The 13,570-nt window shown below is 36.3% G+C and overlaps 1 protein-coding gene across 8 annotated transcripts in view; it reads left to right on the top strand.

Moving 5' to 3' along the window:
* The window catches only part of LOC116061988, a 34,174-nt gene that overhangs the window by 9,208 nt on the left and 11,396 nt on the right, over positions 1–13,570 (top strand). For all 8 annotated transcript variants that reach the window (XM_036007931.1, XM_036007935.1, XM_036007933.1 and 5 more), the window contains exons 7-10: positions 11,404–11,932; positions 12,747–12,906; positions 13,076–13,192; positions 13,318–13,419. In XM_036007931.1, the coding sequence (XP_035863824.1) occupies positions 11,404–11,932; positions 12,747–12,906; positions 13,076–13,192; positions 13,318–13,419 (908 nt within the window). The remainder of the gene's footprint in view (positions 1–11,403; positions 11,933–12,746; positions 12,907–13,075; positions 13,193–13,317; positions 13,420–13,570) is intronic.

The following is a 13,570-nucleotide window of genomic DNA, read 5'->3' as shown; positions in this document are numbered from 1 at the left end:
AACCTCCAATAACAAATTTCCTTTATTTTTTTAGATGCTTAAAGAGACTTTTGCACCTTGCCAACATATAACCTGAAATAATCTATTCAACAAAAGAATGCAAAGCATAACCTCAGAATACAAACACTTACAGTTTGGTTAAAGAAGATGGTGATGGGCGGATGGGTTTTGATTTTAAATTTACTACCATATAGTTTACATTTTTTTCATACACTCCATGGACCAATATGCTTGCTAGTGTGGGGTGAAGTTGCCTTCAGTGATAGCTTCAGTTTCCCCACCTGCTTTTTGACTCTCACAATTAGTGGGGGAAGTGCATAACTGACTACAGATCAAATCACTTAACCCTTGTGTTGTCTTCCCTTCAACCTTGAAAAAAACAAGTTTTTGACGCCTTTTTTTCACAGTTTGTTTTTGCTTTTTCCAACGTTTAAAATTTTAAGAATTTTCTTCTCTTCAAATACTGTGGATAAGCAAGACACTATAGTCAAAGTCTTCATTTTGTTTTTATTTAGTATTTTAGCAGGTTTATAATAGAAGGATGTAGTGGGATATAATTTCTTTAGTTAATCATCCACCTTGAGACTGTGATGGATAACAACCAGTAGTGACTTAACCTTTTGTATCATATCAAAAGAGCAGTGTGCCTCATTTGTGCTTGTAAGTGTCCCTGAAAGTAAAATATGTCAGGAAATCAGAACTTTTATTTATTTATATATATATATATATATATATATATATTTAAAAAAAAAGCTGCTAATCTTAAATGCCAGTGTCATTTTGTTGAAACATTCAGGAGTGAGTTTTTTTTTTTTAAAGCTTGTTTCTACATAATGACACTTGCTTCTAAAAACATGGGGGAAAGGATGAACACTAATGCATCTTTTACATATGTTAATCTGAAACTAAAGCCATGGAATAAGTAAAAGTACATTTTGGTCTTGCTTTCTGTACCATTGGGAGGCTGTGCATACTACATGGAGTGGCAGCAATGAAAATAAATACCACTCCAGACACAAAACCAAAGACCAGGTTCTGGAAACACTCAGGATCTGTGACAGCCTGCTGTGTTATTGTTGAACTTCAATCAGGGTTGCCTAACTTTTTTTGGCCATTTTTGTGGCTTTATTATAGATAGTAGAGCGATGCAACAAAGGTCCCCTTTCGGACTTGAACCGGGGATGTTGTGGTTCCTGGACGGGGCCTTAACCTCTAAGCCTCGGGGGAGGCCCTGTTGCCTGACCTCTGTGGCCAAGTACACACTGTACTTGATAGGCACAATAAACAAAGTGGGAGATGTTGACTGTGGGATCTACAGTGCATTTTTTCACTTTTGGGGCTCCTATCAAGAAAACTTAATCTCATTTATGCAGAACTGTTAATTGTCATTAACAACACATTCTGCTCTATGTTTATTGCTCCACAGAGACAGAAGCAACACAATATATTAACATTAATAATTACACGAATAACTGCTTCCAAAATATTTTGGTAGTTTTATGTTGCATTTTTTTTTTCTTTTCTTGCATGTATACCTCCAAATGTGTTGTATATCAGCTTAACATATTTGAACAGATGACTAAGACAAATCCAGAATGGTGAAGGTTGCACCATAATCAACAATTTATCAGTGTGAGTCAAATGAGTTAGATTCCTCTCTTCTGCTCAAAACTGTCAGCAGGCGTTGCTGTTGCAAAGAGCCACTTCATTCTGCTTCATTGTCTTCCCCCTCTGCCTTTAGTTGACATCTCATTGGTTGTTGGCAGGAAACTTGAGTCTTGTTCTGTCATTCAAGAAAAAAACACCCAATGAAACCCAAGATGTTTAAAGTCAGTGAAAGGGAAAAATTCGTCAGTCTTGACCCAGTTTTCCCATCATAGAATAATTTAAAACAAACAATATGCCCGTTGAATTAATATTTTCCCAAATAACAAATTCTCTATTAGTATAGAAACCCACAAGTATGAGTTGCTAATGCTTTTAGTTTTGCTTGGTAGTGACACAAAATGTGTCATTGATTTTATTCTTAATGAAATTATTACTTTCTTTTCTGTAAATGTCATTTCTTCAAAGAGTGTACTGTTAGACTCTGTTGAGTTTAGTTTGAGTGCAGTGTGACCACATGATGTAGTGTAACGGATGTGGGAAAGGGATGTGATTTCTGTTGATTAGTTTCAGTGATCACAGCAGTAACTAGCCAGTCTGGGCTAATAACATTTATTTTACTGTGGGTCAGTGCACACATACTAGCATGTCTAATGTTTAGTGTTGAGAGGAGAGCTAAGTTTAATGTATGTGGCTTTTTCTATGAGGTGTAGCCAATAAATGTCAAATTTTAGCCAAAAATCTATTATTGAATTTTCTCTTGGACATCCATTGCAGCTTTTTGTTGCCTCTTTTAAACCTTATTACTATCGTTTCTACATCACATGCTCTCAATGCATTTCCTCTGCATATTTCCGACAGTTTAATAATTTCAATACCTCAACATTTAATTGTGAAACACGAGCACCCTCTACTGGCCAAAAGAATAATGTGCAACCAAAGAGAAAACACTACTGACATTTTCAGCATTCCACAGTTTGTGGGAGATTGTCTCCTATGTATTCTTAAATGTGTATCCCCTGTCCAACTTTATAACAGAGATGTAAAATAGTGCAGATTGTGTAACCCCAGATATGTTTTACCAAGTATTATTCAAGTTTCCTCCAGCATTCTCATACACAAAGTTTTACCGTTGTTAAATTACAGAGAATTCAACCCACAGTTAAATGATAAAATAGACACGACCACAATGGTGCACCTTATTTGAAGTATGTTTTCTGAAGTTTGTGTGCTCCTAGAGTAGTATAGTGGAGTACATGGAGGGTGATGTGTCATCAGATTTTCATTCTGAAAATGTTTAAATCACATGTAGTCCTGTGTTTGACATAATAACCTGCCGACTTTTATTAGTTTTTTTTTTTAAATACATTTATCCTTTCCGAAATTCCTTTTGTATCTATGTCAGACAAATATAACTGGAAAAAGGCATTACAGTTAAGACAAACATCAAACAATGAAATTATAGGCAACAAAGCGCACAAAATAAGAACAAAAGAACTAATATAGCTGACATATCACAGACACCTGTTGCCACTGTGCAGCACATGACTATTGTCTGTCTGTGGCATATGATGTATAAATGATGAATACGAGCTTTGGTTCTAATCTTGGAATGAGGATGTTGCTTTTCATGAATATTGAACTATTGGTGACTTTGGTGATCCCCTGACTTTTCCTCTGGTGCAACCATGAGGTTTTTTTGTGAAATGTAAACTGTTGGTAAGATTGCTGTGAAATTTGACACACAGACAGACACACACATTCATGTTGCCCTCAGGATGAATTGGAATATCTTTGGTGGTTCCTTAACTTTTCATCTAGCGCCATCATCATGTCAATATTAAAATGTGTGCAATACTTTCGTTCACTACAAAATACCTGCAAAAGTGAGATTCCCATTCAGCCTCAGCTGTGAACACCTGCTTGAGCATATTAACATTGCCATTGTGAGTACAGCCTCACAGACCTGCTAGCATGACTCTAGACTCAAAGTCTTTTTTAAATGTAACAGGCATTGGTGCACTTTATGTCCAGATGGGTTCTTTTTTGGAGGCAGAAGATCTCATACATAAACGATTTTTGTTAGCACATTTAATAAGCTTCATCTTGCAAATCGGTGACACCTAACATTTGACCAAAGTAAGGAAAGTAATAGAAATGACTGAGAACGTACCTACAGCTTTATGCGCTAGACTTTTATGGTTAAGGCCATTTGGAATTTTAATCTTCAGCTTTAGCACGTTTTTTCATTCTCAGCACATTAAACTGTTCACATACTGCGGACAGTACCATTTTAGGGAAATATAAAATGTTCACACATGCAAGCAACTACTTTGACCTTGTGGTCCTCTATATCATCTGTTCAAGCAACTGTGCATTCATACTTAACAAATGTGCTCACAGTAAATTAAGTGAAATATAAAATATACTAACATTTCAAGTAACTAGAGAAGTTGTATTCATTAACTAACAACCATAATCTGTTCACAGAATTTAATGGGGCAATTAATTACAGACAGTGACCAATAATAATACTATCATACACAATAGTGCTGCATGCTACTAGTGTGAGAAATTGAGTCAGTATCATCTTGCTTATTTAAGGACATTTTGTCTTTTTTCCCAGGGTTTGATAAATGAACTGGCAGTGTGGTATGTCTGTCCGTTGCTTTATTATATCTATAGGGCTGTGCTCATATTGTCTTTCCAGCTGTGTTTTCATTACTGCAACATATCCCAAGCATTTGGGACGGAGCCTTTAAATATAAAACAGGATACTTAATGAGCTGTGGATAAAAAAGGTATTTGTTTAGGTCCAATCAGGTTTGCCTGACAACATAGGTTATGACAACACTGGTTATTGTTTACTGATGGTTCATTCAGGATTATGAAGTGTGTACATACAGTATGTTGAGTGGTATAGACGCATGACTGCAACCACTTGCGGGGAAGTATAAAGTTTGACTTTGTGCAAAGGGATGCATGTAAAAGTTGATATTACAGATCAGTGTTTTGATTTGTTGTTCATTTCTTAGTCTGTACTTTACTGACAATCAGACTGAATTGCCATTTTGTTTCACTGAACAAATCTGAGATGTGAGCAGTGATTCAGAGGTCTTAAACCAGGCAAAATGTGAAAGAAAAGAAAAGATCTTTCTTATTGAACTTTGACTAAAGCTTCATCCCAAATACCCTAAATAAAGAAATTGCATGTCATCATTTGAGGACTGCATGAATATACATGATTTTGTTTGACTTGTGTTGATCTAAGTATTAATTAAAAAGAGATTTTCTTGATTGTACAGTTATGTACTGTAGTTTCATTGGCATAGGATTTAAATACAATTTAAAAAGCTGAGCTGAGATTTTCCTTTATTGACCAATGGCAGGTTTTTTAAAGAGAAACCACATCTACACGCTGAGACAAATGCTCATGTTTCACCGTCACTTTCACTCACACACACACACACACACACACGCGCACACACACACACACACACACACACACACACACACACAAATAGCATAAACATGCACAAATAAAGATTCTTCATTCTTTTCCTCATAGATAAAGACAGTGACTCATTCGTTTTTTGTTGCTGCCTTCTTTCATTAGTTCATTCATTTATAGTTGGTCTACCTGCCTTTCAGTGTCCAGAGGTGTCTGCAGATGATGCACTAAACCATGGTCATTCACTTTCTTTCTGTTTTTGAATCTATGAACGGATGTGTCCATGTTTCTTTTCTTCTTTTTTACTACAATGTATGTCCAGAATTAGTCCTCATTTAATGGTTACAGCTTGCATTGACATTGCGTCAGTGTGTTAGCCTGTTGGGCATGCTATCAAATGCAAAGAAAGCAGATATTCTGCAAATATTTGTTCTAATCTGAGCACCTACATTAAAATATGGTTTGGAGTGGAAATCCCACACCACTGATGTCACTTGCCACTTGTCACTTTGCCCACTGCATCTGCATATTATGCCATATCATAAGCGCGCACCTTTTTTTTGCGGGTGCTTTGATTGCCTCCTGGACATGCATGTTAGTTATTAGTAACACTACACATTATCTTGCTGTCCAGGTGCTGCACTGTCAGTGCTTACGCCTCCTAAATAGTTCTGATGGATCAAATGCAGAGGATGAATTTCTTAGGATTAATAAAGTATGACTCATCTTCTCTATATGTAGGCCTAATCTTAACCCAGGACATCTCACCCTGCCATGTTCATCTTCACCATGCTGGCTTTTTCTTAAGCAGCCTTCAATCTCTTCCTGACCATAAATCCTCAAAACTTGTGATGGATGATGCTGCTGATCCATACCAGACAACTTCTGCAGGGCTTACTGTGGTCGTACAGCTGCACTGATGATTGGCTAGTAATTCAAAGTATCTGAGTTTCTTATTTATTGTGTCATCTAGGTGTGTCACAATTCTCCAAATCCTCGATTCGATTACATTTTCGATTCTAAGGTCACGGTTCGATTCTCAATTTTTACATTTGTTTTTTTTAAAGCACAGGTTGCTATGCCATTTTTAGACTAGACTTGTATGCAATATAATATCTGACCTTTGTTCGCAATGTACCACACTACATTGTCAAATGTAAACATTTATTAACAACATAATGTAACAATAACTTATATCTTCAGTCAGTTGGAAACTTGAGCAAAATAACTTGCCATCTAGTTTCTCTTTTGTAACGTCAACTTGAACTTGTAACTTGAGTGTCTTCTTCACAGAAGATGACATTCAAGTTCACAACAAAACAAACAAAAACTATAAAACAGCCATGTCCATAGTCTTCTCTGAACAATTAAGTGTCTCCACGCACATAGCAAAGCTTGCAAACTGTGGCTTTTTTGTCAACAACGTGAACGTTGTCAACATAACTCACTGGAAATCCAAAGTACTTCCACATCGGCGACTTCAGTGAAAGAGGAGGGGGTTCAAGTACTGTCGATGGATCTCCTGAATATGCAGTTGCCATGCTATCTTTTGACTGGCTGTAGCTAAGTTAGAGGAGGTTGACTCGCAGCACTTCAACACGTGTGTGTGTTTGTTTTATTTTTATTTAAGATTATTTTTTTGGGCTTTTCCGCCTTTAATTTGACAGGACAGCTAGGTGAGAAAGGGGAGAGACATGCTGGAAATTGTCACAGGTCAGATTCGAACCCTGGATCTCTGCATCAGATATACCTCTCAGTATATGTGCGCCTGCTCTACCACTGAACCAACCCGGCCATACATGTGTGTTTTTTTTCCTGCTTGGCAAGCTGACCGGACGTGACATGGGGGCGTGGCAGCATCGACGATTCCATTTTTTAATTCGAAGTTCGAGATTGTGACACCCTTAATGTCATCTAATTTCGTCCAGTAAAACCAGGCCTAATTATTCCCTGATTATTTCCAGTGGAACTATTTACTCACACAAGCAACTATGCATTGAAGATTTAGAAACCTCAAATATATCAAAATATGTGTTATTTAGGGGTGGGGGGAAAGATTTGACACAGCATAGTATTGCGATATTTTCCGTGGCTAAACTGTATTGATACATGGATGCCAAGTATCGATCTTTTATTATACGTGTTGGTCAGTTTGTCTGCTTAAATATCCAATGTTGCTGCAATAAAACTGAAGTGAGATGAACAACTGGATAAATGTATCTTTTTGGATAAAACCGATGTTGACAAAGTTTTCCTCTGGGAAAATAATTTGAAGTTGGAAAAAAGGCAATAAATTGCAATGTATCACAGAATATTGCAATATGTTTAAAATTGCAATAATATCGTATCCTGACATAAGTATCGTGATAATATCTTATCGTGGGGCCTCTGGTTATTCCCACCCCTGGTATCTATATGGTTAAATACAGTGGCATTTTTTTTCCAACCTATTTTCCTATGTTTTTGTCTCTGACTGACTAATGGAAACAACAAACTTTGAAATTGGTCCAGTGTTGCGAAACGAGCTACAATGTAAGTAATTTGGCAATTGCGCACCTTCAATTTCCATCCACTAAAAGTGGTTGTTTTACAACTGACATGCTCAGATTATTGGTCTAAGTGTCTGACAACATTATGGAAAGGATCCTTACAGAGGATGTTCTTTTTGTTAAAGAGTATGATCCTTTTTTTTGTTTAACATGAAACATCCCCGAACTCGCTATCGCCAAACCCACCAGACTCCATTAAAATAAAAAGTAATTTTATCATCACAAAATACACTTCATTCAAAGTTAGCAGAAACAAAAATAAAACGATCAAAAGCTATCTTGGTTCGTCTTTCAACTGTTCCAACTATCACTACTCTGGTTTGGTCGAAATAAACCCTTATTTTACCTTATTTTACATATGGAAATATGCTCGCTCTATACACGCTAAACGTATTGTTTATTTAAATAGAGTCTGGTGGGTTTTGCGAAAGCGATTTCTGAGCTGTTTCTGGTTAAACAAATAAGGATTTTACTCTTCAACAAAAAGTTATGCCTGTAGGGATAATTTCCATAATGTTGTCGGATACATGGAATAATAATCTGACCCTGTGATTGGCAAAAACGACACTTTCAGTGAATGAAATTGACGATGCACATTTGCCCTATATGATTACATTGCAGCCATGTTCACGGCTGCTGGTTACAGCGTTCTCGTTCCATTTTGGACCAGTTTCAAAGATTTTTGTTCACATTAGTCACTTAGACACCAATGCATGGGAAAATATGTTCCAGGTTGAAAAAACCCAAAATGACCCTTTAACTGGATGTTCTGTGTCACGTGTTGGTTGATTAAGCAGGACTTGAAACAAATCTATATAAGGCATAATGCTACATTTTGCATTATGAAAACATTAAGTTAAGATAAGATAGACTTTATTAATCCCACACTGGGGAAATCCCTGTGCTACAGCAGCTCAAAAGAAAAAAATGTACACACATCAGAATAACACAAATACACATTAAGTAGACATAGGAGAAAAAATATACATAAAGAAAAATAGAATTAGTAATAAACATATTTACACAATAAACACCCTTATATAAACAGACAGTATATAAACACAGATATACAGATGAATAGAAATGAAATATTGCACAGTTGGAGGTAACAAAAAGTGATAAATAAATAAATATGCATAGTGCAGAATATTGTCCAGTGATGGCTCATATTGCAGAAACAGCTAGCAGTGCTACATTATGATGTACATTAGGTTTTACATGATCTTTGTCTCTATCTTTAGTGGGACCTTTGTGTCGGACAACCAATATATACAGTGTTTACATTCATAGATATGTAAAGGAAAATTTAAAATCTGTGCTGTATCATCATATTTTACACGCACATAATATATGTAAGTCAAATTTGTTATCACCACTTTCTTTCATGTATTTAGAGATACAAACTTTAAACAGATTCAGGCAAATGCCAAACAAGTTCCAGGTTTGGGTTAGACCTTATCAGGACTGAAAAGAAAATCCAACAGCAGAAAACTAATTTGTTGATATTTTTCGTGTTAAGATGGATGGCACTAGAAATAACAGTATTGTCCCTGCTATTTACACATAGATGTATAGAAATTAGCAGGAGACATGATTTATCAAGAGCTAGTAGTTATTGATCATCTGTTGACATGAAAAAGTTTGTAAACTACAGTATTTCAAGTACAGGAAGTCAAGGCCGCCTCACGCCAGTTCTCATCTTCCCTTAAACAGACAGTAGATCACATCTATTTTTTAATGTTTGTCTGATCTTCCTCATACAAATGCAAATGATCAACTACTGCCATATTTATCAAAATGTTTAAAGCACAGTGAATTCACAGGATTTAACATATTGGCTCTGCCTCAGTAATCCCATATTAAATGCTCATCATTCATATCCTCCAAAATGGCTCTGAAGAAAAAAGTCTTACATAATGGCAACAGAGTGTAGAAGGATATTACCGAGCAAGCAAATGTCACATCCTCCCAGAGAACTCTGCGAGAAGATAAACTTTAGTGGTGGTCTCAAAACTGAAGGTCACTGGAGGAGACCAGGACCTGGTGTACTTTCCCAAAACACACATTTGTGCCTTCACTGTGGATGTCTTGCTCTCTGAGATTTTTGCATATGGGGATAATGATTTTATATGCTACACCTGAAACCTTTTACTGAGTGATGGTCTTTCAAATATCACCTCGAGCTTCCTTATGAAGGTTTTTGGGAACTTTAAAGCATTTGAGCCAAGTAAACATTCATTGATTGAGAAAGCATCTACAACACATTATATTCTTTTCGTTTCAATCAAGCCTATTTAAGACAAGTGTTATCAATAAAAGTAATGTAAAAGATGTTTTAAAGGTCATATCAAGTGTAGTAATTTTCCTCAATGTAGCAGTCACAAAAACGTGTCTGGAAATTCCAGTATCTATGTATAAATATCAGTACAAAAACACAAAAACAAAAAACTTTTTCATCAATATCTCAATAGCAAATATGCGCATCTAAGGATTTAGTGAGCAGGAAACTTTGCTTCACTATGTATTAACTTGAGCTCAGTTGTTTTTCCTTTTAATAAAGAAACATAACTGCAAAAAAATAATTTTATAAATTAAGATGCAAAGCAGATTAACAGAAATATTTGTCTTGTGTAGATCCTGTGTGTTAAGTCTTCAATGCAGGTAATCAAGTATAGTACAGCATGTAACAAATATTGTCCATATTTGTTCTTGTAAAAAAGTATGTGTCATGGATATTCAAGAATTTAAATGATCCAAAGACTTCCCTAATATGAAGCATTGTGTCCTCAAAGTACAACACTTGTTTGGTAACATTTAGAGTGTTTTTAATCCAGCAGATTACAAGGACACTATATTTATGAATGGACATTCTGAAAATATCTTTAATGTGTAAACTGAATAAAGACACTTGGCCACATTTACTCATTTGAAAATATTTCAGAGAGGTAGTCATTGAATTATTCAGTAAAGAATATGAAGGCACACCAGTATTAATTGCAACGATTGTGTTGTAACATTACAAGTACATTATAAACAGACTATTAATGTCCGCTTGATGCCAGTTGCACCATTTAATGAATCAGAATGAAATGTGAAAATTAGCAAGAAAAGGGACAGTTATGTTTCCATTGGTCATTGTAATGGAGGAGTGTGATAATGGAAAATACATAGGCATGAATTCCTACAACAGTTATTTATGTAAACTGGTAAATCAGTTCAAGTCAGTTTTTGCCTCTAGTTTCATCTTATAATTTTAAAATCATGAAATTACCATGCCTTAAAGGCCCTATCTGTAATTTTCTAATCATATCAACTACAGGTTTGTTCAGATATTTTTTTTGCAGATGGAAAATTAGCATTTTGTGTATTTCTCAACTGATGATATTTCCAAATACAGGGCAACATTACTCAACATTTCTGATATAAACATATTTAACAGCAACAGAAAACATTTGTATTTAGTTGTCATGTAGTGCAGTTGTGGTTAGCACTGTCAAGAGTTCTATGTTCAAACCCACTGGCCGGCTTGGGCCCTTTTAAGTTTGCATGTTCTCCCTGTGTTTTCTCAGGCTTCCTCCCAGTCCAAAGGCATGCAGGTTAAATTAATAATTGACTCCAAAAAGTGCCGTAGGTGTAATTGTGAGCATGATTGTTTTTTGTTATTATTTATGGAGAACAGGTTTGATTAATACATTTTTTAACCTTAAACTGATTTGCACATGATTTGCACATGTTGGTTTATGTCACAGTTAATAGTAATTCATATTTATGAAATGCCCTGTTCTTTTTTTCTAACAGCTATAAAGGATTGTAAACAGGCTGACAATGAGGCTGTAACTCCTTCAAAACAACCTCCTGAGGACACCACGACAGATGTGGCTCCCTCCTCCCAGCCTGCCTCTGAGCCAGCCCCACCACAGAGCTACTCTCCAGAAAAGGCAAAGGAGCCAGTCAACAGTGGTGTGCCTAAGCAGCAATCTGCAGAATCAGATCCCTCTATACCACCCAACCAAGCAGAAATTAGTCTGTCTCCAGCTGCACCATCCCCATCCACCTCAGCTCCCAGACACCATGAAACAGGGGCTCTTATGGTCACTAAGACCACATACGTCATACCAAAGAAGCAGCCTGGACCCCAGCCTCCGTCCAGCCACGTGTCAGCTTCAGCATCAGGTCAGAAGTCTTCTTCAGCCCCAACGCTGCTGAATGAAACCAGAAATCTGCTGGTGCCACCTGCACCCAGTGCTCCCTCCTCCAGACCCTCTCAGCCCAATAACCAGGTCAGACAGAGCATCCAGCGCTCCCTCAGCAGCATCCTGTTTAAAAGGTGAGAACTGTTTTACAGGCTTGTATGAAAGTCTCTTGATAAATCTGACTTGAGCCCTATGAAAAGTTAAAGTGATAGTGGTAGGAGCCAAAATAGTGAATGTCAATAGTTTGGACATGATTTGATAAGGGTGCAATAACATACTTTAACCTACATCATCTAGGAGAAGATAACCATATATTCACCAACATTCATTTCAGTACCAGGTTTTAATTACAATGTGTTTTTACTGACCATGTTACATATCTTTCAGTCATCTATATTTCAGTAGCATTTTAATAAACTATGCACATTTTGGAAGTAGTATGATCCACATATTCATTTAATCTAATCTTTATTTGTCAGGGACAGTGCATAGTAATACAAATATCTGTAAATATGCCAGAATTAGCCAAAAGGCTAGTTTTCATCTGCAGTCCCTGGCCAGATGTTACAATAGGCTCCCTTAAAAACAATGATAGACATCCTAACATGAGTATGACATTACATACAAATATAAATACATATTCACTAGATAAAATCACATTACATTCTTGTCTTGTTTACAACTACAATTACTTTCCAATTTAATAAAACAAAAAAAACACCATCACATAATTAAATAAAGCCTTTGCCTATGGCGATCAGACAAACAAATATTATAGTTAACTCACAGTCTTTCTCAAAACAGATTCTTTTCATGACATGATAGACTCCAGGAACATATGTAGCTTTTGCACTTTTGCAACAATTAAAGTGTAAAAACTGCATCTCAATCTGTTAGAGCAGTGATGCACAACAAATTTGACGACTAACTGCCTTTTCATTTGTCAAGGGTGTGTGATTGTGAGGATTTGGAGATGTCCGAGAGTGAAGTTGCAAAGGTTGTCGCAAGCATTGAGATGGAGATGTTTGACATTTTTCGCAACACAGACAGCAAATACATGAACAAGTACAGAACTATAATGTTCAACCTGAAAGACCCAAGGAACAAGGTTTGTTTAAAGTTGATGAAACCCATTTTTGTTTTGCGATCTCTTTTCTTACCATACATTTTAATACTAACAATATTACAGAAATTCAAGTGAGTTTTTTTTTTTTAATATCATCTCATAGTTATTTATGTTTTTAGCAAACTGACAGTTCAGTATGGGTTCTCTCTAGGGCTTGTTGTGTCGGGTTGTACGTGGAGAGATCAGTGCCTTCAGACTGGCCAGGATGAGCCAGAAGGATATGCAGGCTACCAAAGCTTCAGAGCCAAGTGTAAAAGAAACAACAGAGGTGAAGTGTAATAAAAATTAAACACAACAAACAAGACAAAATCAGGTGTTATGCTTGAACTTGAATGATCAAGCAGTGTTTGTGTCAGAGGTGATTATTTTCTTCCATCATTTGTTTGTATCTAGGTTAAGGATGCAGCTGCTAAAGCGATAAGTTTGTTGCAGAAGCCTGAAGCAGTGAAGGTTGATTTGCCCAGTTTGAATCCCGCAAGACCTGATAGAAATATGGTGTGTACTCGCCTCATTTGCATTCAATTGGTGGAAATGTATTTATTTGGTCATTATATTGTCTCTCCTTCTCCATGTAAACATTTCTCATGAAAAGCAATTGATGTTATGATATTTTTGTGGGTTAAGTCTGATTGTTTGTGTATGTATA

The sequence above is a fragment of the Sander lucioperca genome, chromosome 12 (assembly GCF_008315115.2).
Source record: "Sander lucioperca isolate FBNREF2018 chromosome 12, SLUC_FBN_1.2, whole genome shotgun sequence".
Lineage (NCBI taxonomy): Eukaryota > Metazoa > Chordata > Actinopteri > Perciformes > Percidae > Sander > Sander lucioperca.
This window is presented reverse-complemented; position numbering and strand designations above follow the sequence as displayed.